The sequence below is a fragment of the Euleptes europaea genome, chromosome 19, assembly GCF_029931775.1.
Source record: "Euleptes europaea isolate rEulEur1 chromosome 19, rEulEur1.hap1, whole genome shotgun sequence".
Lineage (NCBI taxonomy): Eukaryota > Metazoa > Chordata > Lepidosauria > Squamata > Sphaerodactylidae > Euleptes > Euleptes europaea.
The window spans coordinates 27,511,952-27,538,327 of NC_079330.1; the positions used below are offsets into that span (position 1 = coordinate 27,511,952).

Consider the following 26,376-nt stretch of genomic DNA (forward strand, 5'->3'; position numbering starts at 1 on the left):
AATTTTATACCAAAGTTTTTCTTCCTGGGGGTGTACTTTCACTCCCATTATTTACAACCATGACTATAGCAAAAATGTTTCTGAGCATGTACAGAATGCCTTTAGGCTACGGCTGTTCACTGAAGGAACAGGGTTTCGGCAGACTTGGCCAATGGTGAAGGGATCTGTGGCTGCTCTCCTTAAACATGTGCACAGGAAGAACGCTAAGCATTTTGCAGTTAGTATACATTCACGGCCCAAAGGCACTCTTTGCATGTGCTCAGAGACATTGCTTCCTCAAGTGCAAAAAACGAGCAAAGTGAGGTGACACCAATATCTCGCAATACTGTGGTCAGCCCTGTTAAACAGCTTGTACTCAGCGTTGTCATGAAACAATCATTTTTGTAGTTATGTCCACCCATGTGAAGTGACTGGTCATAATCCAAAATCCCCTCTGCATGGGCTCACATGCACTGTTTGCTTAAATCCCGGCAGACCTCTAGCACTGCTCTGAGTTCTGAAGACACACAATTTCTCTGGGTTTAAAAATACCAAAGTCTTGAAAAACAAGTTAAAAAAAAAACAATTACTTTTAAAGCAAAGAAAGTTGAAATTCTGTTGAAGTACAAAGCTACCCAGATTGGTTTTTGACACACTTCAACTTTTTTGCGGTGATAAGCAGCAAGGAGCCTCCAAACGCCATTTTGGCCATAACACGTGGTTTCCCCGAGCCACTTTGGCACACACAGCAGGGAGGAGCAGGAGGATGACAGGCGAAGTCTCGCTTGCCTCTCCGGGGAACGGAGAGCTTTGCTCTCGAGGCCTGCCAAGCTGATCCTTTCCTCCCTATTTTTCTTAATAACAGATTCCTTATGTCTGAGTAGTCATTAGTAACCAACAAAGTCCAGATTAGCTGCAAGAAGGCCTTGAACATACAGTTGGGCGATGCGACGTTAACTTTGCTCCTCAAAGCTGCTTCCTCTGGGAAAGTGAGACGGAGAGGGGCTTTTGGGGTGAGCAAACTGTTTAAGAGGAAGAAAGAACAGAAATTAAAAGGTTTCAGCATTTGATAGAATCTTCACTCCTTAATATGGCAAGACGTTTTGGGTGGTGGGGGTGAAGTCTCTATGAAGGATGGGCTAGACTACACCAATGTCAAAGCAGGGTCCAAAAACTGTATCTTGTACCAGTCACCACTTACCCCCCCCCCACACCCCACTGATGAACACCTCACCCCAAATATTACGTTGGTCTTCAGATGTACTCAAACAAGTGAGCTATCTCACTTCTTGACAAGGAATAGAGAATAAAACTGCTGCTATCATATTGCCCTTGTACAAATCTATGGTGAGTCCACACTAGGAACACTGTACAGTTCTGGTCACCACACCTAAAAAGATATTGCAGAGCTTCAGAAGATGCAGAAAAGAGCAACCAAAATGATCAGGGGGCTAGAATAACTGCCCTATGAAGAGCGGTTGAAATGCTTAGGGCTGTTTAGCTTGGAAAGAAGGCGGTTAAGGGGAGACATGATAGAGGTCTATAAAAATATGCATGGTATGGAGAGAGTGGACAAGGAGAAGCTTGTCTCCCTCTCATAATACTAGAATGTGGAGCCATCTGCTGAAGCTGGAGGGTGAGAGATTCAAAACGGATAAAAGGAAGTATTTCTTCATACAACACATAGTTAAATTGTGGAACTCCCTGCCCCAGGATGTGGTGATGGCTGCCAACTTGGAAGGCTTTAAGAGGGGAGTGGACATTTTCATGGAGGAGAGGGCTATCCATGGCTACTAGTCAAAATGGATACTAGTCATGATGCATACCTATTCTAATATCAGATGGGTTGATATGCCCCTTAAAGACCAGGTGCACATCTTCTAGACTCAGCCTGGCAACCTGATGATTCAAGTAGTTCTGGCCGGCACACCAGCCATGCCTTATTTTGGCCAGAGGTGAACTTGCCCACAGTGGTGTAGTGGTTAAGAGCAGTGGACTCTAATCTGGAGAACTGGGTTTGATTCCCCACTCCTCCACAGAAAGCCTGCTGGGTGACCTTGGGCTAGTGACAGCTCTGTCTTTAAAAATTACGCTGTTTCTATACTTGAAAAGGAACAGGGGGAGGGAAACGAGCTCCTGAGGCTACCACACCACGCACATGATCCAAATTGGCAGCCATGGGATGGACCTGCGCCTGCTGTCACTTGTAATTTGGCCCTGAGACAGTGGTATCTTGAGGACTGCAGACTTCCATATGAACCTGCCTAGGTAGAAGAACTTCATAGGATCGCCATGAGTTGGTTGTGACTCAACAGCACACTTTACCTTTAGCCATTAAAATAATCTGTGGCTGCACCTCTTAGCACACCCTGGTCTTCGGAGAGCATTCAGTTATGGTAATATAGGTTGCCCTTGCCTGAAATTTGCGCCGTAGCGCCTGGGTCATGAGTGGCGTCAATCCTGTGCCAGTCTCCAGGTTCTCTTTGTGGATTAAAGGGGTTCCACCTGGGCTCCTACAAGAGATGACAGAGTAAACATCTGATACCTGAGAGTATTCATTTTGTTTTCTATTTACCTAAAAGACTTCTGTACCACCCTCTGACCGCCCACCCAGCAGGAAAGACAAATTTACCTCTTAATAGAAACCCTTCTTAGGTGTTTTCGAAAATCTAAGCAGCTTCTGCTGGGAGTGCTGGAGGAAAAAATGGGAGAGCAAGCATTATAATTAGAGACAGATTTGAAAAGTAGGCCTACTGTTAACTGCCAGTTAGCATGCAAGTGTCAGTAACACAAACATTATGAAATCAGAGGAAGCTGCAGAGTCCTCACCTTGAACGATTTGCAGCTAAATTGGGTGGTGTTGGAGCTTTAGACTTCAGACTAATGCTCTGCAAATCTGAGATGGTAATTAATGCCCTCCGCTTCTGCAAAGGCGATACCTTCTGAACGTTAAAAAAAGAGAGAATGAAATTATGCATTTTACAAAGTTCCCATCAGGCTGCAAGCTCTATAGTTCTGACACGTTGTATTTTCTTTCCATTCCTTCTTTGCTCCTATGACCCATAGGTCCTGAGCAGTTATTTCCTAAGAGGAAAATATGATGGAGAGATATTTGGCCATGTTGTATTCTGTAAACTCTCTCTTTCTGCAGTCCGAGTAGACCAGTTGATTCTTTTAAATTTGAGAGTCAAATCCTGTTCGTGTTCAGTTGAAATTGTTTCTACCGGTTTGACGTTTATAGATATTTGAATTGGCATGTGATCGCTTTCTGTTCTTGGTTTGACCTGAAATAAGTTTATTTTAGCCACCAGCAAAGGGGAGCACAGCCCATAGTCGATAACGCTTTTCCCATTAACATTAATAAAGGTGAATTCATCAGAGTCTTGTAGATATGCTAGGCCATTCAGAATACATTTATTATGGGCGATACAGTATTCCGCCAACAAAATGCTCGCTTTATTAAATTTGGCGTCTTTCGATTGTCTGGGTTGGCATAGTAAGGCTGGCAGAATGGACTCCGAATCGAATCCCAAGGCACCTGCTAATTGTCGGGTCCAATTCTGGCATTGAAATCGCCCACTATTAGAAATTCAGCTGAAGGGTGAAGTTTTTTCAATTTAAGTGTGTAGTTGGTTAGTTGGTCCCATTGGTGTTGGAGATCTTCAGAACTCTTCCTCGGTGGCAGATAGACATTGATTAGTACAATTGTAGGGTTAGCAAATTGGAGCAGTAAGGCCTGGGCAATAGGTGGGCAGGATGGAAGTTCAGATAAGTTATTCTGTAAACTAAAACCATTCAAATGCATCACTGTGCTGCCCCCAAGGTTGTTACACCAGGTTCTATATTCTTATTTGCTGGTACAGAAGGAAATCAAAGGACTGATGGACGGCCACTCCAAATCACTCAGCCCAAAATATGTTAATATTAACTGTATTAACACACCTTTTCTATTTCCAGGCAGCTTTGTGTCTTCTTTAGTTTCACATTGAGGAGATCCTTGAGGGTTATTTGCATAGGCACTTCTGTTTTTAACGAGGCATCCTGAACCAAAAGGAGAAAGTGGACAAGACAAAGTGGGGGAGGGGAAGATACAAGAAAGGAGTTGTGGTCAGTCTGGCAGTGCTCAGGTCCACAAAGTCTTGCTGATCTCGATAGTCGGGACTGAACCCCAGAGAGAGGAGAACTTCAGGGGATTGTACTTTATTTGATTTGCATATACGTGGTGACTTAGGTCCCCTTTTGATTTATCGGTCACATTTGTTTATATTACACTGACATCATCCTACAGATTTTCATTATTACTTGGGGGTGGGTGGGTTGGGGTTGAAGAAAGGGATTCAGAACACACTGCTCTCTCAACACTAAGAAACATTCCAGAGCTCCACAGGTCACCCAGTAAACCTACAGCACTTACAGGATTCATTCTGTCCAAAAAAGGTAGCAATTGCCACGCTGGCTGGTATCGCAAGGTGTGGCAGTGAGAATCACCTTTTAAAAAAGAGCTTGGGCAGAATAATATCAGAATGGCCTATCTATGGCTATTAGCAGCAAGAGTTGTAAAACCGAAAAGGGGGGGACAACAAAACCCACCCCAAAGAAAAGGATAAGGTAACCAAGAAAGGTTGACTGAGCAAACTCCAAAAACAGATAGAAACCAAAATAAAAATACACTTTAACAATAAAATATATTCAACATTAGACAAAAGAACACAATAAAACAGTTTCTTCCATGCCGAACAGCCAATGAACCAAGGTATGCAATAAATATATGGATTGCTAGATCCAAATATTTGTTGCATACCTTGGTTTACTGGCTACTTAGCATGGGGGAAACTATTTTGATTGAGTTCTGTTGTCTACTGTTGAATATATTCTAGATCTAGCTCAATGACAGCCAGAGTGTAGTAATTAGAATGTCAGACTAGGGAAACCTCAATTAGTAAAAAGTGTGGCAGCCCAATTATTTCTGGTGCAAGTCAAAGTGATCCTGTATTCCACCGTCACTGGCTACCAATTTTGTTTCCAAGTCCAATTTACATTGCCAGGTTGGACCATTAAAGCTCTGGACAGTTTGATTCCAGGACACCTGAAGGATCGCCTTTTACGGCAGGCCTTTTACCTGGAGTCCAAAGTCTTTGGATGAGGCCAGCTAAACATGTGCTGCCACAAAGACTTGGTGGATGGCACACATGACAGGAACTTGGTGACAACCCGAAGAACATGGCATGCCCTCTCCAGGGAGACATTGCTGGCACCCTACCTTCTAGGATTAGGAAAATGGTAACAATTTTCCTTTCAGCTACGTTGCTTGATGCTTACTGAATTAACAGTTCTGATCCTTGTTGCTTGTGTGTTATTTTGGGAAGGGGTAGTGGCTCAGTGGAAGGGTCTCCGCTTTGCATGCAGAAGGTCCCAGGTTCAATCCCCGGAATCTCCAGTTAAAAAGGACCAGGCAGTAGGTGATGTGAAAGACCTCAGCCTGAGATCCTAGAGAATTGCTTTCAGTATTAGTAGACAATACTGACCTTGATGGACAGATTGACTGTTTCAGTATAAGGATGCTTCATATGCGTTTATGTGTGTGTGTACTTTAATATGTTCATATTTGTTTTTCCCTCGTTGCTAATATACTGTGTATTATTAATAAGATTCTGTCAAAAAAGAAGTATCTACATATTTTAATAAATCTAGGCTCTACTATGATGCTGACTGGGTCACTGTGGACCAGTCACCATGTTTTATCTTAAACCTACCACACAGGGTTGTTGTGAGGATAAAACAGGAGACAGAGAAGCTATGCATGCCACCCTCAGCTCCTCAAAAGGTAGTGTGGACTAACGATCAAATAAGTCATAGAAAATTTAAAAATAACCAGACCTTCCATCTTCAGAAGCAGTATACCCTTAAAAACCAGACTGCTTTCACCCCACACCACGTGTTTCCAAAACACAAAATGCTTGTCTAGATGGATCTTTGTCCAGATAATTCGTACAACCTCACAACTCTTCTGGTATACATTACCTGTTTCTTAGCATCGCCAATCTTACTGAGACACCGAGGTGCTGGTAGAGGTGGCAGTGGAGGGGGTGGTGGAGGGGGTGGTGGCACAGGTGGCATCAAAGGTTGAGAATGCAAGGATGACAATTCCACAAGGCCAAGATCTGCTTGAGTGGCACGCTGGCATTGGCCGTCCTCCGATGCCTGGCAAGATGTTTTTTCTAAGGGAGCAACAGTCCCCTTCTGTTAAACACAAAAAGGGAGAACAGGTTGCGTTTACACTTATGTAACTCTTATGATCAACCAGTTTGGCTTTTCCAGCCCACACTGAGCAGATCTTACAACTGGGCTAACAACTCTTCATCATGCAGCTGGACCAAACACACCCTCCTTGCTGTAGAAGTTTTCTAATAATCAACACTGACTGACCATAACAAGCCAAGATTTATAAATAGTCATTTGGCTGGGGCAAGCAGAAGTCAGCTTGTGGCCACCAGGCAGAGAACATTTACAAAAAGTTGGAGGACTTAACCACAAAATGTTAACACTACCACACTGCCCACACAGATGGGTAACTTTTGAGGGGTTAATCTGAAGCTGAAGTTTTCAACGGCTCATGAAAATTCTCCCAAGTTTCAAAGCTGGGTAGTATCAAACCAAGTGAGGCTCACAGGAATTTTTCTTATAGTGGATTTTCTACTGTGCAGTGTAGCTGGAAATTGAACCTCAAAATATGGGAGATCAGCCCTTGATAAGAGCGATCCAGGCAACTGTCCATATGTCTTCTGAAGCTTCCCTTCATCTGGATCCCACGGTATACAGCTGAACATGAAACAGCTACAGATAAACTTGCCCATTAGTGCTTGGATGGGAGACTTCCTGGGAACCCAATATAAGCTACCTCGAGCGCCAGGAGCAGAAATCTAGAAATTTTTAGGAGGCTAATTTATTTGCCAGGTCTTTTATTAGGCATTTTTAGAGGGTTGGGGGTGTTATTTGGGATTTGCTTTTATTCTGTATGTTTTAAATTATGATTTGTAAGCCACCATAAGGAAAGACAGAATATAAACATTTCAATAAATAAATGCAATATACACAAATGAATGAATGAATCTTGGGCTATTAAGCACCAGACAAAGTAAGGCTTTTCTGGAAACAGATAGAAAAAATGCCCCACAGATTCTTACTTCTGGTACAGAGCTGCTTTTAATAAAGACCTAGTATTGAGCCAAAAGTGTATTGAGCCAAAAGTGTCATTTTCCCAAAGAAGTCCAGTTTTCTTAGTTGCTGCATTTATACATCTAAAAAGAAACTGAGGCACACTCGTACTAGAAATTGCACTGCCAAAAACTTTGCAACATGTGATCTACCTGGATTGCTGATTGAAGCCTAGCAAATTCTATTTCTAGCTTTTCCAACCGTTCCCTGAGCATGTTTAGCTCCTCCAGGCATGCTTGTGATTGAAATGCTGCATTTCTGATGACTCGAAAAATCTGGGAGAACTGCAGGAGAAATAAAGAAAGCTGGTTTCCTCTAGAAGTTTGCAACAAGAAACGCAATCCTCTCCAGACATCTTCTCTCTGGTGTGAATTTCCCCGAGCTGCATTTTAAACTCTGTAACAAGTCAGGGCAATGGTTATGGGGACCAGATAGGAAAGAAAGATGTTTATTTATTCATTTAATTTATACTTTGCCTTTCTCCCCAATAGGAACCCAAACAGAACCCAAAGCCTGCCATCACTCTTCTCTCCTCCACTGTATCCTTGCAACAACCCCATGAAGCAGGGTAAGCTGAGACAGTGTGACTGGCCCAAGGTCACCCAGGGAGTTTCTATGGCACGAGTGGGGATTCGACCCTGGGTCTCACAGATACTAGTCCGACATTAGGGAGGGTCTGTGGCTGAGTGGTAGAGCATCTGCTTGGCATTCAGAAGGTCCCAGGTTATATCCCCATTATCTCTAGTTAAAGGGACTAGGCAAGTAGGTGGTGAAATACCTCTGCCTGAGACCCTGGAGAGCTGCTGCTGGTCTGAGTAGACAATACTGACTTGATGGACCAAGGGTCTGATTCAGTATAAGGCAGCTTCATGTGTTCATGTGACACACTTAACTACTATACCAACTGTTCACTGAGTATTCACTGTTGGATAAAGGGGCTTCTGAAGAAAGACTACATTGCTGGCAGTTCCTGACTACCATATATTTGAATATGCCATGTTCAGACCGTTGGCCCACACAGGCCAGGCTCCGGGGCACCCTCCCTGGCATCAGGCAGACAGCCTTTCCTGCTCAGCTCTTGGAGAACTCTCTTCCCTGGAGTTACTGGAGATTTGTATGTACGTAAAGCAAAGCTCTTCTTTTTAATGTGCATAGTTATCATATGGTTTTGTTATTTTACTATAGTTTCACATGTTGTTACCTACTTCAGATCTCAGCTGTGCCGGGAGAAAAGTGGGCTTAGAAAGATTTAAAATAAGTAAGCCTCCACCACTGTGTTAAGGGCCCTTCTAGGCTACAGAAAGCACTAATTCTCTATCACATGTGTAGTAGTGCTGTTTGCGCATGTACTTCAGCTGGAGACAAAGGAGACATTTAGGGGATTTAAAAACCAACAACAACAAAGTCTTACCTGGACAACACTGTTCTGGCACCACCAGTACCAACAGAGCACTTTTGCGACCAAAGGCCTCACTACTTTAGTTAGGTTAGGAAGAGTCAAGGTCCAGGAACGAAAAGGCCCACTTTGGTTCAAGGGAGAAACTGGAAGCCTGCCAAACAGAAACTTTAAGGTTACTTTCAACGCAATTTCACATCTGTTCTCTTAAATCAAATTTAGAACTAGAAACCGTGCTAATCCAGGAGGAGTCCATCTGTATCCTTACTGTAGGAACCAAAAGGTGAAGGTACAGTCTTACTCCCTTCTCAGTTGTTTGCTCCCAAGCCTTACAGTGATGGAAAACCAGTGTGTAAATCTGACAAAGATTGCATTCAAAAATTGCAACAAACCGTGGCTTGGGGAGATCTGCATTAGTTTCAGCGTCAGTGCAGACAGTCCCAAGAAAGTTTGGTTGATTTGATAGGTGGGTACCAAACCAGGATTTAAAATTAAAGTTTGTTAACTACAGCTCATATCAAGTGTCATTTACTGCAATGTCTGAAGCTTACTGAACAGGCTTGCAACTGTCTGGCCACAGAGGCGGCGCCATAGGGATAACATTCTCCCCACTGGGAGCTGTGGAGAAGGCAAGAACAACTTATGCACAAGGCAGGATTTGTTGGGCTACATGCTGATGTTACAAACCCCGTTTGTCCATGTCAGGCAGGAGCACAGCTGGTTCCCACTCTTGTGTGCCCCTTCCTGCTTTCCCAACCTTGCACATGGAACATGATTCAAGGCTTCCTGGTTTGGGGAGCATTTGACTAAGCCTGGGCAAATCGAAGCTTGTTTCCTCCTCACAGACTGGGATTGGACTGAGGTTCAGAATCCTGATTGGTAGGGAGGAGACAAAGTCCCATTGGCCCAGATGCCTGCTCAGGAAACTGGATTTTGCTGAACGCTCCACGAACCAAGAAGTTTCAATTGGGCTCTGAGGGTGAGGGGAGGAAGTGGGGAGTGAGCAACACAAGAAACTGCTGGTTCTCGTAGGTTATCCGGGCTGTGTAACCGTGGTCTTGGTATTTTCTTTCCTGACGTTTCGCCAGCAGCTGTGGCAGGCATCTTCAGAGGAGTAACACTGAAGGACAAGGAACTGCATTTGTTGACATCGCGGAGGTTTGTTACAATGCCTCATTTAGCGTTTGTTGCCAGATCACGGTTTACTGGGATGCCTGAATACAGCCAATAAGGCCTGCTTAGTTCCACCAGCCAGAGCAAAGATCCTCAGGCAGAAGAGATTTTTTCTTTCAGAAATAGCCTTAAAGCTGGAGACAATTCACAACAAGTAACAAATTGCGAGGCAAAACAGATCTCTCCAATGGTTGGTCCATCATTTGCTCGGTGTAACTCTCTGAAAAATACATTAATACAAATATTAAACAAGGCCAGGTCTACTTACTTTGTAGGCAGAATGCTTGAGCACCGAGGTGGGAGGATACTTTCCTGCTTTTTAAACCTGAATGTCCCATTGACTCTTGGTTTCTTGCATCGCTGTTTATATTTCGCCATTTCTCCCCAAAGTTCAGGTGAAATTTCATCAAGGCGCCTACCATAAAATTATCATTTTTTAGTCAAAGGATATATTTTAAGCATATGAAAAAATACTTTCCAGCAGTGCTTGTATGCGTTTTTGACAACAGCCTATTATAATGCATACATTTATAGCTTCCTAATCCAGTGTATATAATCTTTAAGTAAAAACAAACAAACCCTAGTTCAGACTATCTGTAGCAATATTTGAGGAGAGGGGGCTATTGCCCTTGTCTTTATCACAAGTCCAACAAGGAAGGGAAACACAAGCAGCCCAAACATTTAAATAATTGGAGAGAAACATTTCCCCAGCAATATCTTCTTCTACCAAAATAAGTGAATTTAACATTTTAGCTGTTGTGACTGGGAATTGACTGAAAACCAATCATGGGTGAAAACTATACAAACACATACACACACACATATACTTTATAGTCTGCTTTTCTTAGAGGGACTCATGGCAGATTACACATAGTGAGTCAGTTCAATCAACAAAATTGGACATTGATTAATCAATGCTTTAGGATTTTAGATATCTGGAACAACCAGAAAGTACTGAAGCATAGCATAAATGTTAACATGACACTTTAAGCAGTACAGAAATTACATAAACAAGATCCTACAACAAGCTATATACAGCAGTTTGTCCAAGCAAGTTTGTATAACTGGTTCTTGTAGGTTATCCGGGCTGTGTAACCGTGGTCTTGGAATTTTCTTTCCTGACGTTTCGCCAGCAACTGTGGCAGGCATCTTCAGAGTAGTAACACTGAAGGACAGTGTCTCTCAGTGTCAAGGGTGTAGAAAGAGTAATATATAGTCAGAAAGGGGTTGGGTTTGAGCTGAGTATTGTCCTGCAAAAGTATTGTCCTGTAAGTATCAAGATAATGTGCTAATGAGGGTATGGTATGTTAATATGGAACCATTGTATCCTGAAGTGATCTGTTAATGTGTGTAATCCAAAACTAATCTGTATGGCTATTGTTGAATGTTGTCTTTGTCTGGAGGTTTTTCAGGGCAGGAAGCCAAGCCTTATTCATTCTTAAACTCTCCTCTTTTCTGTTAAAGTTGTGCTGATGTTTGTGAATTTCAATGGCTTCTCTGTGCAATCTGACAAAATAGTTGGTAGAATTGTCCAGTCTTTCAGTGTCTTGGAATAAGACCCTGTGTCCTGTTTGTGTCAGTCCATGTTCAGCCACTGCTGATTTCTCAGGTTGGCCAAGTCTGCAGTATCTTTCATGTTCTTTTATCCTTGTTTGTATGCTGCGTTTTGTGGTCCCGATGTAAACTTCTCCACAGCTGCAAGGTATACGATATACTCCTGCAGAGGTGAGGGGGTCTCTTTTGTCTTTTGCTGATCGTAGCATTTGTTGTATTTTCTTGGTGGGTTTAAACACTGTTTGTAGGTTATGTTTTTTCAAAAGTTTCTCCATCCTATCAGTGACTCCTTTAATAAATGGCAAGAATACCTTTCCTATGGGAGACTGTTTTTCTTGAGTTTTCTGATTTTTGTTTGGTTCAATGGCCCTTCTGATTTCATTCTTGGAGTAGCCGTTTGCTAGCAGTGCGTGATTTAGATGGTTAGTTTCTTCCTTGAGAAACTGTGGTTCACAGATCCGTCTTGCACGGTCCATTAATGTTTTGATTATTCCTCTTTTCTGTCGGGGGTGGTGGTTGGAGTTTTTGTGTAAGTAGCGATCTGTGTGAGTTGGTTTCCGGTAGACCTTGTGACCTAACTGAAGGTTTGATTTACGGATGACAAGGGTATCAAGAAATGGGAGTTTACCCTCAATTTCCTTTTCCATGGTAAACTGAATGTTTGGATGGATATTATTAAGATGGTTTAGAAAGTCCATTAATTTTTCTTCACCATGGCTCCAAATGGTAAATGTATCATCTACGAACCTGAACCAGACTGTAGGTTTGTAAGGTGCTGATTCTAATGCTGTCTTTTCAAAATATTCCATGTAAAAGTTTGCTATTACTGGACTGAGTGGACTTCCCATAGCTACTCCATCAATCTGTTCATAAAATTCTTGATCCCATAGGAAATAACTTGTTGTCAAACAATGGTGAAATAAGGCTGTTATATCTTCTGGAAAAATCTGGTTAATCAATGAGATTGTGTCTTTAACTGGAACCTTGGTAAAGAGGGATACAACATCAAAACTGATTAATATATCCTTTGGATTGAGTCTTAACGGACTGATTTTGTTGATGAAGTGAGTTGAATCTTTGATGTAAGAAGTGGTTTTTCCAATGTGGTCCTGTAGGAGGGTGGTCAAATATTTAGCTAATTCATATGTTGGGGAACCAATGGCACTCACGATGGGTCGGAGTGGAACGGAATCCTTATGAATTTTAGGTAGTCCATATAATCGTGGTGGTTGTGCTTCAGTCTTGCATAGTTTTCTGTGTGTGTCGGGATGAAGAGTGGAATTCTTGATCAGAATGCTAGTTTTCCTGGTAATTTTGCAAGTTGGATCTCGTTTTAGTTTTTTGTATGTGGCAGGGTCCAGAAGTTCCTCAATCTTCTTTTTGTATTCTTTAAAACTTCACGAGCTAACCGCATTTATGACCATCTAGAACGGGCTCTCTTACGAGAGAGAATTCACACTACCCGCAGAGAACTTGCTGCCACAGACAAGGAGTTGTTTTCCTTACATATCAATACTAGCCACAAAATGAGAAGCCATGATTGGGACAAGATTGATAATCTCACCTACAGAAAAATGGAACAGGGGTTAACCAGCCATACTTCCAGACAGAAGCAAAAGTTTAACAAATTACAGGAAAGAAGACAGAACAGTCCAAAACTTGACAACAAACGGATTATCTTCAATCTGACAGACCGACAACTCTCACCTGAAGAAACTTCCATCTTAGCTAAGGGAGGAAACTTTGCAGTCACTCCCACCCAAATTCCAGTGGAAGACATCATTGCAAATGTAGAATCTGCCATTCGTAATCTACCTGAAGAAGATGCTGAGGAAATAAGAGGAGAGACAGCAAGAATTCTACGAAAAGCAAAGCCCCCTGCTAGCAATATAACACGCAAGGAGAGAAACGCCATCAAGACCCTCAATGCAGATCCAGAAATCATTATTCTACCAGCTGACAAAGGCAATGCCACAGTGATCATGAAAACAGAAGAATACAAAAAGAAGATTGAGGAACTTCTGGACCCTGCCACATACAAAAAACTAAAACGAGATCCAACTTGCAAAATTACCAGGAAAACTAGCATTCTGATCAAGAATTCCACTCTTCATCCCGACACACACAGAAAACTATGCAAGACTGAAGCACAACCACCACGATTATATGGACTACCTAAAATTCATAAGGATTCCGTTCCACTCCGACCCATCGTGAGTGCCATTGGTTCCCCAACATATGAATTAGCTAAATATTTGACCACCCTCCTACAGGACCACATTGGAAAAACCACTTCTTACATCAAAGATTCAACTCACTTCATCAACAAAATCAGTCCGTTAAGACTCAATCCAAAGGATATATTAATCAGTTTTGATGTTGTATCCCTCTTTACCAAGGTTCCAGTTAAAGACACAATCTCATTGATTAACCAGATTTTTCCAGAAGATATAACAGCCTTATTTCACCATTGTTTGACAACAAGTTATTTCCTATGGGATCAAGAATTTTATGAACAGATTGATGGAGTAGCTATGGGAAGTCCACTCAGTCCAGTAATAGCAAACTTTTACATGGAATATTTTGAAAAGACAGCATTAGAATCAGCACCTTACAAACCTACAGTCTGGTTCAGGTTCGTAGATGATACATTTACCATTTGGAGCCATGGTGAAGAAAAATTAATGGACTTTCTAAACCATCTTAATAATATCCATCCAAACATTCAGTTTACCATGGAAAAGGAAATTGAGGGTAAACTCCCATTTCTTGATACCCTTGTCATCCGTAAATCAAACCTTCAGTTAGGTCACAAGGTCTACCGGAAACCAACTCACACAGATCGCTACTTACACAAAAACTCCAACCACCACCCCCGACAGAAAAGAGGAATAATCAAAACATTAATGGACCGTGCAAGACGGATCTGTGAACCACAGTTTCTCAAGGAAGAAACTAACCATCTAAATCACGCACTGCTAGCAAACGGCTACTCCAAGAATGAAATCAGAAGGGCCATTGAACCAAACAAAAATCAGAAAACTCAAGAAAAACAGTCTCCCATAGGAAAGGTATTCTTGCCATTTATTAAAGGAGTCACTGATAGGATGGAGAAACTTTTGAAAAAACATAACCTACAAACAGTGTTTAAACCCACCAAGAAAATACAACAAATGCTACGATCAGCAAAAGACAAAAGAGACCCCCTCACCTCTGCAGGAGTATATCGTATACCTTGCAGCTGTGGAGAAGTTTACATCGGGACCACAAAACGCAGCATACAAACAAGGATAAAAGAACATGAAAGATACTGCAGACTTGGCCAACCTGAGAAATCAGCAGTGGCTGAACATGGACTGACACAAACAGGACACAGGGTCTTATTCCAAGACACTGAAAGACTGGACAATTCTACCAACTATTTTGTCAGATTGCACAGAGAAGCCATTGAAATTCACAAACATCAGCACAACTTTAACAGAAAAGAGGAGAGTTTAAGAATGAATAAGGCTTGGCTTCCTGCCCTGAAAAACCTCCAGACAAAGACAACATTCAACAATAGCCATACAGATTAGTTTTGGATTACACACATTAACAGATCACTTCAGGATACAATGGTTCCATATTAACATACCATACCCTCATTAGCACATTATCTTGATACTTACAGGACAATACTTTTGCAGGACAATACTCAGCTCAAACCCAACCCCTTTCTGACTATATATTACTCTTTCTACACCCTTGACACTGAGAGACACTGTCCTTCAGTGTTACTACTCTGAAGATGCCTGCCACAGTTGCTGGCGAAACGTCAGGAAAGAAAATTCCAAGACCACGGTTACACAGCCCGGATAACCTACAAGAACCAATGAACTCTGACCGTGAAAGCCTTCGACAATATTTTAAGTTTGTATAACCATTTTGGAAAGTAAAACCCGACTATTTGCACAGAAAAGCCCTCTTGAATAGTTTGGTTTTGCATAGTTTGTGGAAGGCCAGGAGAGTGGGAGCTTTCCTGACCTCCACATGGCGAGAGCAAATCTTATACTCTAATAGCGATACTTAAATCTGGTGACTGGAACTATGAACGGTCAAGATAGATATTTCTACAAATCTGAATAAAGCTCCAGGTTTGCAGAAAAATGTGAAATCTAAAAACAAAACACTGGGTGATTTTAAAAGCCCAAAATGATAAATGGAGCACCTGTAGCTTTAAGCAACAGATTCCCTCAGTGGCCGTTACTAGGCAACCACAGCATTCCAATGCTTGGTTCAGTCAATAAAAGACAGGGGGAGAGGCAGGGCTCTTTCCAGGCCTATTTTAGCCCTTGATAAAGGAATCGTTGTGGGCAGGCCTCAATAGGAATGCCAGCTCCAGGTTGAGAAATTCCTGGAGATTTTGTGGTGGAGTCTGAGGACAGTAGGATTTGGAGAGAGGAGAGGCCTCAGGTGGATATAATGCCTTAGACTCCACCCTCTTGTTGTAGGAATAGATCTGTCATCTGGAGTTCAGTTGTAATTCTGGGAGACCGTTTGGCAACCCTAGGCCTGGACAGCAACCTCTGGGTTACTTGATATCACCAGATTTGCATGACAACTGGGCTTGGTTGCTTGCCACTGTTCAACAGCAGCCACTTTATGAAAGCCAGTGTGGTGTTGCAGTTAAGAGTTTCAGAGTAGGGCCTGAGAGACCCAGGTTCAGATTCCCACCCTGCTGTGGAAACTCACTGGGTGATTTTGGACTAGTCACATACTTTCAACCTAACCTTCCTCACAGGGCTGTTGTGTAGACAAAAACGAGGACAGGGGAGCTAATCTGAGACGAGGGTTTGGCTGGAAGGAGGGGAAAGCACGGGAAAATATAACCAAAAACCCCGTCTGTCTTTCTTTCCCCCCTGAAATCCGCGACAGACCATGCACCACCCTCTTTCCCCCCTACCTCTTAAAGTACAAAAAAGATCTTCCTGGCCCGGCTGCATCAGCTCAGCATCTTCCTCTTAACACGCCCAACAGTTCAAACTGATTCTCTACCTCCCCTACAGCCAATCACAACTCCCCGCGCGGAAAACCAATCAGAACACGTTTCTCTTTGCTCCTTTGGGAAGAAGGGAGGACACCAAATTATGTAACAAAGCACACGATTAGGCGAATCTCCACCTAATTAGCATTCCAACGCGAAACAACGGCCAATCAGATCAAAACGTTGGAAGGGCGGGCCCACTACAAAACAAGCGTCGGAGAAACGAGAACGACGCCCTCAACGGCCTTTACAAAAAAATAAAAAAGGTAACCCATAAAGGTCCTCGTGCCTGACCTTAGCGACCAATAAACGAATAAACCTCCGGCTTCACTCACAGGCCCTAGTTCGCCCGTTACCGACCAATCAGAGCGCACTCGGTCTGAAAGGCGCCGAATAGGGGCTTCCCTCTCATGTTCGGTTTTACAGTTCGTATTGCCCAATACGCCCGGAGATTTCTTTGAGAGGAGCCAATCAGGCGGTGCGCCGAATGACAGCTGACCAATAGGAAGGGCCCTCTCTTCCCTTTCTCAGTCTTCCATAAAGGCGGGGCCGGGTTCGGCGAATGGGAGGTGGGCGTGTCGCTGCCTTAGGAGCGACAACGATTCAACATGGAGGCGGCGGTTAACAGTCTCGAGGCTATGGTGAGTGCCGGGGGGCGTTGAAACGGGCCGCGGTCCTTTTTTAAAAAATTTTTTAAGGAGGCTGAAGGAAAAACCATGGTGCCGGTGAGGCGGAAACGACTAACGGCACGGGGTCGGAGGGGAGGAGAGAAGAATGTGAAGGGACATTCCTTTTGCTTGGCTTAAACCATTTCCCCCCCACTGTGGGGGGGGGGATGAGACAATATGCCGGGTGAATCCACTTTCTTTCTAAGGCGGGGGGAGGCTAAGAAATGGTAGACAAATAGATAGCTCAGGACGCCGTATTCTTTCCCACCTCACTGTCAGGGGGCGTGGCTAGTCCCCTGAGGGGGTGTGGTCTGCAGAGCTAGTCCATTTTCTCCAAGCCCGTTGTCTGCAGAAGGTATCGCTGGCTCCCCCAAAAGTCATGGCTCTTACACTGGTCTCTCTCTCTCTCCCCCCCCCTTTCCTTATTTCAATACAAGAATCTTGTTGGTCTGTTTTCTTGGAAAATGTGTTTTGGGAAAACGGGGAGGGGGCAGACCCTGGACCAGTTTGGGCAAACCGGGGGGGGGGGGGAGTTCCCTGGACCAGTCCATTTTCCATTAATGTAGGCGGCTAGAGGGGAGGATATTGTCAGCATGTTTTCTGATCGCTGATTGCTCTGTGCTGTGTGACCAAAACAAACAAAAAAGGTCATTTAGCTCAATGCTTGTAGGCATCTTCTCAGTGGAGCTAAAATGTTGGGAAATGGTTCTGCCCAAGCACCTGGAACAACTGAATGGAGGGAACAGATGTCTGCTTTTTTCTTTAAAGGAGAATTACTTGTTGCTGTGTGTTGGCTGATGCATGTTGGGTAGGCAGGATCTTGCTTTCTTGGGGATCTGCTGCTCTACGTGGCTTTGGCGCCACCTGTGCTATACCATTACATCTGTAACTAGATACTGCAAAAACATTGTTAAGTCTCCCCATGCACTTTTCTCCAAAGGCAGAAAATGAGCCCTTGAAACTGATCACTCCTTGGTAGTGGGGTCTGCATACCAGTATTTAATGAAGATAATTCACAGTGGGTAGCCTTGTTAGTCTGTCTGCAGTAGTATCTGAAGAAGTGAGCTGTGGCTCATGAAAGCTCATACCCTGCCAGAAAATATTTTTGTTAGTCTTTAAGGTGCTACTGGACTTTTGCTCTTTTCTACCAGTATTTAATGAGTTCATTTATAACCTCTCTTCTTCCAGTGGGGACCCAAAGTGGCTTGCATTGGTCTCCCATTATACATTTTATTTTCACAACAGCACTGTGAGTTGGTAAGGCTAAGAGTATGTGACCAACCCAAGACCACACTTGGAATACTGTGTACAGTTCTGGTCGCCACACTGAAAAAAGGATATTACAGAGCTTGAGAAGGTGCAGAAAAGAGCAACCAAAATGATTAGGGGACTGGAGCAACTTTCCTATGGAGAGCGATTAAGACGCTTAGGGCTGTTTAGCTTGGAAAGAAGGCGGCTAAGGGGAGACATGATAGAGGTCTATAAAATTATGCATGGTTTGGAGAGAGTGGACAGGGAGACGTTTTTCTCCCTCTCCCATAATACTAGAACGCGGGGTCATCTGCTGAAGCTGGAGGGTGAGAGATTCAAAACAGATAAAAGGAAGTATTTTTTCACACAACGCATAGTTAAATTGTGGAACTCCCTGTGGTGATGGCTGCTAGCTTGGAGGGCTTTAAGAGGGGAGTGGACATATTCATGGAGGAAAGGGGTATTTATGGCTATTAGTTAGAATGGATACTAGTCATGCTGCATACCTATTCTCGTATCAGAGGAGCATGCCTATTATTTTGGGTGCGGTGGAACACAGGCAGGATAGTGCTGCTGCAGTCGTCTTGTTTGTGGCTTCCTAGAGGCACCTGGTTGGCCACTGTGTGAACAGACTGCTGGACTTGATGGGCCTTGGTCTGATCCAGCAGGGCGTTTATGTTCTTAAGTGGGGACTTGAACCTGGGGCTCCCAGATCCTAGTGCAACATTCTAACTGGTACACCATGCTGGCTCTCAATAATACTATAAAGTCTTTTTCCACAGGAGCAACTTTATTTACTGCATTTATTCCCTGTCTTTCTCCCCAATAGGGACCAAAAGTGGCTTTCATTGCTCTTCTCTCCTCCATTTTATTCTCACAACCACCTTGTGAAATAGTTCAGGATGAATTTGGATGACTAGTCCAAGGTTACCCAGTGAGGTTCTATGGCAGATAGGGATTTGAACCTGGGTCTCCCAGATTCTAGTCTAACTCTAGCCATTAAACAACACACTGGCTTAACTTAGCGGAAGGGAGCTGAAGAACAGAGGCCTGTGTTTTATGAGTGATGTACCACTTGTGTGCTCAGCAAGCCCAGCAGGGCTGTTGGCAACAATAAAACCTGCAATGTTCTGTTAATGAGAATAAAAAAACCCTTAAAATGCACACATGTACAGGAGCCCCGTGGCGCAGAGTGGTAAGCTGCAGTACTGCAGTCCAAGCTCTGCTCATGACCTGAGTTTGATCCCGATGAAAGTCTGTTTCAGGTAGCCGGCTCAAGGTTGACTCAGCCTTCCGAGGTCAGTAAAATGAGTACCCAGTTTGCTGGGGGTAAAGGGAAGATGACTGGGGAAGGCACTGGCAAACCACCCCGTAAACAAAAAAGTCTGCCTAGTAAATGGTGGGAATGTGATATCACCCCATGGGTCAGGAATGACCCGGTGCTTGCACAAGGGACCTTTACCTTACAGGCAGAGTAACACTATCTAAAATATGTGTCTCATGTACAGGGGTTAACATGGTGCAGCGTCCACCTGAACCAGTCCATTCTGGTCTTAACCCAGTGGTGGATTTTTTTTTCTAGTCCCACATTTCTGCCGTGTGAAAGGCAGTAGCAGATCATGTTTAGTCCATTCCGTACCATCCTGATACTGAAGTAAGCAAAAGCTAGGGCAAAACTGTTTGGGCCAGTTCAGAGTGAATGAGTTAAGTGCTGCTGCTCCTGTGAAGTCTGCATACTTCCTGTAGTGTAGTGGTTAGGAGTGGTGGTTTGGAGCGGTGGACTCTGATCTGGAGAACTGGGTTTGATTCCCCACTCCTCCACATGAAGCCAGCTGGGTGCCTTGGGCTAGTCACAGCTCTCTCAGCCCCACCTACCTCACAGGGTGTCCAACTGCTATGTAAGATGTTCACTTAGGAATAAGCTGAGGGTCTTAAATAAACACAGTATAACTTTATTCAGAGTAAAGAATGAAAAGAACCCAAGGCCTAATAGTCATTCATAGCAGTTTACCTAGCCAACTTACTTCAAGTCATAAGTAAATCCTGAAACCGTGAAGCCATAATAAAACATGAAATGGGCTTATGACTATTACATATTGCTCCCAGATGTGGTGTCCTTCACCGATAAGTTTAAGGGGAATTTGCATTCTACATCCATGTAGATTCTGGGCCATGGGACATCCTAGGCGGAAGAACTTGGCTTGAGGTTACTGTTGGAGGAGTTGGTCTACTAGCTGACCGTCCTCCATTCTTCTGCCTTTAAAATTGATGTGTGTCAGAGAAGGATCTGATGTGTATGTAAGCAATGGAATTATCTTTATTCCCCCCTAAAAATTGGAGGCCTGAAATTAGGACCTATTGTCTTCATAAATTGCATATGTTGTTGGGTTTGTTCTTATTCTTTAAACATTTTGCAAGCCTTCATATGAATTATCTGTTTTTTTTTCTGAGGGGGGGATTGAGCCTAAGAATATTCTTCTGAGCTTGTTTAGTTCTGCTGCTTTCTGGATGGCGAGAAGCTTCTGTCCACTGCCCTTTTTGTGTTGTACTACTCGCAAACCTGCATGAAAAGCAGTGCAATGTTAAAAGGGCATTGGCCAGCAATGCTGTTCGCCTCATTGCATTTTTCCGGATGGCCTTGCCCAGTCAGCAAAAATACAATCGGAAAGGAAGTATGCCATTTTACTGGATTGTGTGTTAGAGAGAGATGTGTTATTGTCTCTTAAGAGGGGCAGAGAATGCTTTATATATCTGGATGAGGTATATGCAATACTTATCTTCCCATCAAGACTAAAGTTTTTATTGATTTAGTAATCTAAACTGTGTCATGTAAAACTTAGTTAGCGTATAAATATACTACTAATTATAAGACCATAAATTATCATTTTTAGAATTGAAAAGTATAAAACATTTTACAAGCGAAACTGCAATTTATACCCAATACTGGAGAGCAAGAGCTGCAAACCTCTGCCTCCTGTGCCCCCTAAGGAGGTGTATCTTAATTTTTGCCACCAGAGAGGCCTGAAAAATTAGAAAGCACATTTTGCAGTAAACAAAAGTGTAGTGTTTTGACAGAAACATTCATGTTCAGTAACAATACTACCAGGGTTTTTAGCTAATCTAGTTAACTTTCTAACATTGAAAACACTGAACTCTTTAATAATAGATTATCATATAACAAATTATGGCATTTTAATTGTTGGCCACATTATTCATGTTTAAACAATAAACAAACCCTTGAAAATATGTTGACTACAGTATACATAAGAGATGTCACTATCTCATTCTGTAGGTTGCCTTGCATAAAATTTTCATGTTCCACTTGTAGAGTGTGTAATGCCTTAAAGAAAATTTCACTCACTCTAAAAGAGAAAATGTTTTATAGGAATTTTGTTTATGTGCCCCCTAAAATCTCCCTTATTTTCTGTTGGAAAATCTCAACGTCCTCATTTTTCATGAATGCTTTTGGTTCTCCCAGGTCTTCTCATCTCTAGAGTGGGCATATATCCACTTGAATCTGGCCAGTGATCTCTATGCCCAACAGCTCCAGTGTGTTTGCACATGGATTCCATCCTGATGTACATACAGCAGCCTCACAAACAATCCTACAAGTTGCCAGCATTCAAATCTGTTACTCAGTTGAATGCCATTATGTGCCACAAGTTACCACATTAGCACTTCAAGAGCTTAAACAAGAATCTACTTTCCCAATCAGTAAAAGCTTCTCAGCTTGGTCACTTGCAGGTCATTTTTGCTTGCAACTGGTGAGTAAGTGGGTGGGTATTTACAGGCCTTCCAAGTGGGTGCATGGTGCACCCCAAAATGCATGCTTTCATTTTGTGTCTGCAAGCTATGCTAGCTTGACTGCAGCTTGTGCCCAGCAATGCCAAGGAGGAATCTGCTGTTAGGAATAGGCTTCTCCTGCGTAGCCTGAGCCAGACCATTCAACTTTGGTTGAGATGAACTTTAGGGCCAGGCCAGAATTAAGGCAAGATTTATTATTTATTTATTCAGACATTTATATCTTTCCTTTCCTATTGGCTGAAAGCAGCTTGCAGGTTAGTGCAAGATTAAGACTAATGCAATAGATTCCAATTTGCTTGGCTGTTATCAGGAGCCAGTTGGCTCATATTACTCCCATTCTAGTAACTTTACTGGCTGCCCATCAGTTACTGAGTTCAATTTAAGGTACCGGCTATCACATACAAAGCCATTCATGGCCTTAGACCTTCATATCTGCGAGATCATCTCTCTATGCACCACCCGGGCGGTTTTGCTTATCTGAGCAAGGTCTTCTGCAGGCACTTGACCTGCAAATGGGCTAAATCAACAACTGCTTGTACGTGCCTTCTCCATTATGGCCCTTATGGAATGGCCTGCCTGAGGAGGTCAGGAAGGCTCCCACTCTCCTGGCTTTCCACAAACTATACAAATCTGAATTATTCAAGGGAGTTTTCTATGCAGGCAATAGAGTTGCACTGTACTAAAAGATTCACAAAATTACTTGGATAAATTTTTAGGGATTGTGGCCTATGATACTGTATTTAGCTTACTGAAACTAGGATCCTACTGTGCAATTTTGTATAATTGAGTATGTCATGTTAACACTTATACTTATTTTTTGCTTCAGTTCTGGTTTTAGATTTCTGATTGGTTCTACAACCATAATCCTATTGTATTGTTTATTGAATACTCCATCCTGTCGATTGTATTGACTCACTCTGTGTAATCCGCCTTGAATCCAGATGAGAAAGGTGGACTGTAAATGACATAAATAAATATGGCAGGGATCCCCCAACATTTTTGAGCGTGTGGGCACCTCTGGAATTCTGCCATAAGAGATGGAGCCACACACAGGGAGCCCAAAGGCAAGGGAGTAATTTAAAAAAGTACCCTGGGAAAGTGGAATATGAGAGATTAAAACAAATAACATGTTGGCAGCTACTACTGAAACAACATTATTTTAATCTGGACAGCTAATCATAAGCCTCACTTGGGCCTACCCACTTTCTAGGAACACTTGATGGGCTCCAAGAAATGTTTCAACAGGAGCCGTAGTGCCCACGGGCATCACATTGGGAACCCTTGCAGTAGGGTGCAGAGAGGAGTTTCAAATGGCCTTCTGGCAAGAGGCATGGGTATGTGATTTGCATGGGAGTTTCCCACCCCTGGTTTAGAACAGCAAAAATCTGGTTTTCTTTTTGAGGGGGATGGGTGGGGATCGATCTTACTGACTGAAGCTTCTTTCTTGTTCATACTGGAGTTGACAGCCTCTCTTGTTCTTTAAGCAGCAAACTCCTGGTGCTGACCTCTCTGGAAGCATCTCTCTGCTGACGAGCGCTCTGACTTCATTGCACTACTGTTCCTACCAGCTAGCAGTGCAATAGTATTGTCAAAGCACCTGCAAGCAGAGCCTGCAGCAACTACCCTCTGGCTTCTATCCGTTTCTTCAAAGCTCATGTGAGTGGATCTATCTGGGGGTGGGCTGGAAGATTCTTCCTTGCGTTGCCCCCGTTATTAGCACTGCAAGATGTAGGGAGGAATCCTAAGCAGTGATGTGAAAGACCTCTGCCTGAGACCCCGGAGAGCCACTGCCAGTCTGAGTAGACAACACTGACTTTGAAGGACCAAGGGTCTGATTCAGTATAAGGCAGCTTCATATGATCATATGTAGTTCTATTCAGAATCCTACACTAGTCTATTCAATTGGGCTTACTCACAAGAAAGTATTTTAGGATTGCACTGTTAATTGATAACTATAGTGAACCACATTGTTGAAACAGATCTGCTAGTGGATAGGTGGTCAAAGCACACAAAGAGCACAATCCTGAAGGGGGATAGATCTGTGACGGCCAGGAGCAGTGGAGCCGTGTCGCCTCCTCAGAGGCTTCCTGGCCACCACAGAGACAAAAAAGAGAGGTTAAAAGGGGGAAATGCCCCAATGAACAAAGTGAGGCTACACCACCAAAATAGGGGACGTAGCCACAGCTCAAGGGGGTGTTCCCAGGGCAAACGGGGTTAGGAAGCTGCCCAAAGGCCACATCGCCCCTGGGAATGCCCCCACCACCAGTGTAGGCTTTCCCTTCCATTGCTGCTGTGGCTGCCCTGGCGGCTCCCGAATGCTGGTGTGTTTTGTCCCCGCACAGTTGTAGATGCCACCTTATTCCCTGATACATTTCTTGGAGCCTTATTCCCTGGTCATGCCAGTTCCTAAGGAGCTTCGCTCCCCCCTTCAGGAATGGGCTGAAACACTGCCCCATGCTCTAGTCTACATGTGCTCCTAAATAGACACTTGGTATGTGGGGTAGTATTGGACAGATTTGACCTAAGCAAAGCCATTGATCATGAAATTAAAGGGCCTCAGTCACTAAAATCTGGGTCAGTTGACTGATAGTTAAAACTTTGCTTTTGGTTATGGTTTGTTTTCTGTAAATAGAGAAAGAAAAAGAATATTTCAAGAGGCCTTTTTTTTTTTTTTTGAATGAGTAGTAACTCTTTGGTATTAATATTGCAACTTTTTTTGAATGACCAATTATTTTACGTTTCCTTCAGTATCGCAAAAATGCATCTAGGTTGCAGCATGGGTGAACTTGAAGCTGTATTTAAGTTGTGCAAAAAGGAAGATTCAGCAATCGGATTTTTAATCTGGAAATCTCTGGTTACTTTTAGGTCAGTGAGATCGGTGGCCTTCGGCAAGCCCATAAATGTTGTAACAATATAAGAATACTAATGGATTTCTTTTTTCTTTTAGTGTTGGATAGCAGGCATTTCTTGAATACATAGCCGTACTGGAAGCTTAAAACTGGCTGCTTGTTTTTGAGTTAGCAGCTGCTCTTATTATAGTTATGTAACTCCTTTAAGCACCCCGACAGTTGGATAAATAAGGAATATTTCAGAGTTTTAGGTACCACCCTCAACCTTTTTTGAGGGGGCTCAGGAGGGGCTGGACAGACCCTGTCCTAGCCGTAGGGTTGCCTTGTCCTTGGTTGCAAAGCCCGGCTGTCCTTAAATGGCTCTAGGCAGCAGGAGGATACTGGTTTGGCTCTGCTCCTTTAACAGATTCTCTTGCTCCCTTTGCTCACCACCAGCTGCCAGGAAAAATGGAGACAAGGTCATAAGAGCTATTGGGAGAAAAGGGTGAACGGGAGGACCAGTGATGAAATGGAGCAGGAGGTATAGTGGCTCTGTTCTCATCCACCCTGCTTCCGTTTCAAGTTGCATGAAGCAGGGCACAGGTGAAGAATTGGCCACCATAAGTAGCCCTGGGCTCATGGCACTTGCTTAACACTGCTCTCTTATAAATGTCCACCTTTGACGCTGCCTTGACTCAGGTACATCTTCTCTGCTACCGGTCCTATTAAATTTTAATGAATCAAAACTATTTTCCCACTTGTTAAAAAAAGGCTGAACTGCTTGTAAAGTTGTAAGCAATAGATTCCTCAGTTCAGTGTTACATGACAGTTTTTAATGTCAGTATTAGTATGCTCAAAATCTTACAGCAAAGGCTGTTACCATATATGGATCGAGAAATGCCTGATGTTCAAGCTGGTTTCAGAAAAGGAAGAGGCACTAGAGATCATATTACAAATATACGCTGGTTACTGGAGCATACGAGAGAATTTCAGAAGAAAATCAGCTTGTGTTTCATAGATTACAGCAAAGCTTTTGACTGTGTGGATCATGGAAAGCTATGGCTGGTTTTAAAGGAAATGGGTGTGCCGCTACATCTGATCGTTTTAATGCGCAACCTGTACTCTGGACAAGAGGCCACAGTTAAAACAGAATATGGAGAAACGGAATGGTTTCCAATTGGCAAAGGTGTCAGACAAGGATGTATTTTATCTCCCTATCTCTTCAATCTATATGCAGAACATATAATTAGGAAAGCAGGATTAGATTTAGATGAAGGTGGGGTGAAAATTGGAGGGAGGAACATTAATAATTTGAGATATGCTGATGACACTACATTATTGGCAGAAAATAGTGAAGATTTGAAACAACTACTGCTAAAAGTTAAAAGAGAAAGTGCCAAAGCAGGACTACAGCTGAACATCAAGAAAACAAAAGTAATGACTACAGGAGAATTACACGACTTTAAGGTTGACAATGAGGAAATT

At 43.1% G+C, this 26,376-nt stretch overlaps 2 protein-coding genes across 2 annotated transcripts in view; one reads left to right on the forward strand and one right to left on the reverse strand.

Moving 5' to 3' along the window:
• Window positions 1–867: 867 nt before the first annotated feature.
• PRR11 (proline rich 11) lies at window positions 868–10,141 on the reverse strand. Its single transcript, XM_056865498.1, has 9 exons — window positions 10,032–10,141; window positions 8,606–8,744; window positions 7,347–7,478; window positions 6,001–6,219; window positions 3,922–4,020; window positions 2,809–2,921; window positions 2,612–2,671; window positions 2,396–2,492; window positions 868–1,001 (listed from the first exon to the last, which is right to left on the reverse strand). The coding sequence occupies exons 1-9, from the start codon at window positions 10,139–10,141 to the stop codon at window positions 933–935; spliced, it is 1,038 nt and encodes a 345-aa protein (XP_056721476.1). The 3' UTR covers window positions 868–932.
• Window positions 10,142–16,880: 6,739 nt separating this feature from the next.
• The window catches only part of SKA2 (spindle and kinetochore associated complex subunit 2), a 56,378-nt gene continuing 46,882 nt past the window's right edge, over window positions 16,881–26,376 (forward strand). Inside the window, exon 1 of the mRNA XM_056865501.1 lies at window positions 16,881–16,981. Within this exon, the coding sequence (XP_056721479.1) occupies window positions 16,949–16,981 (33 nt within the window). The 5' untranslated portion in view covers window positions 16,881–16,948. The remainder of the gene's footprint in view (window positions 16,982–26,376) is intronic.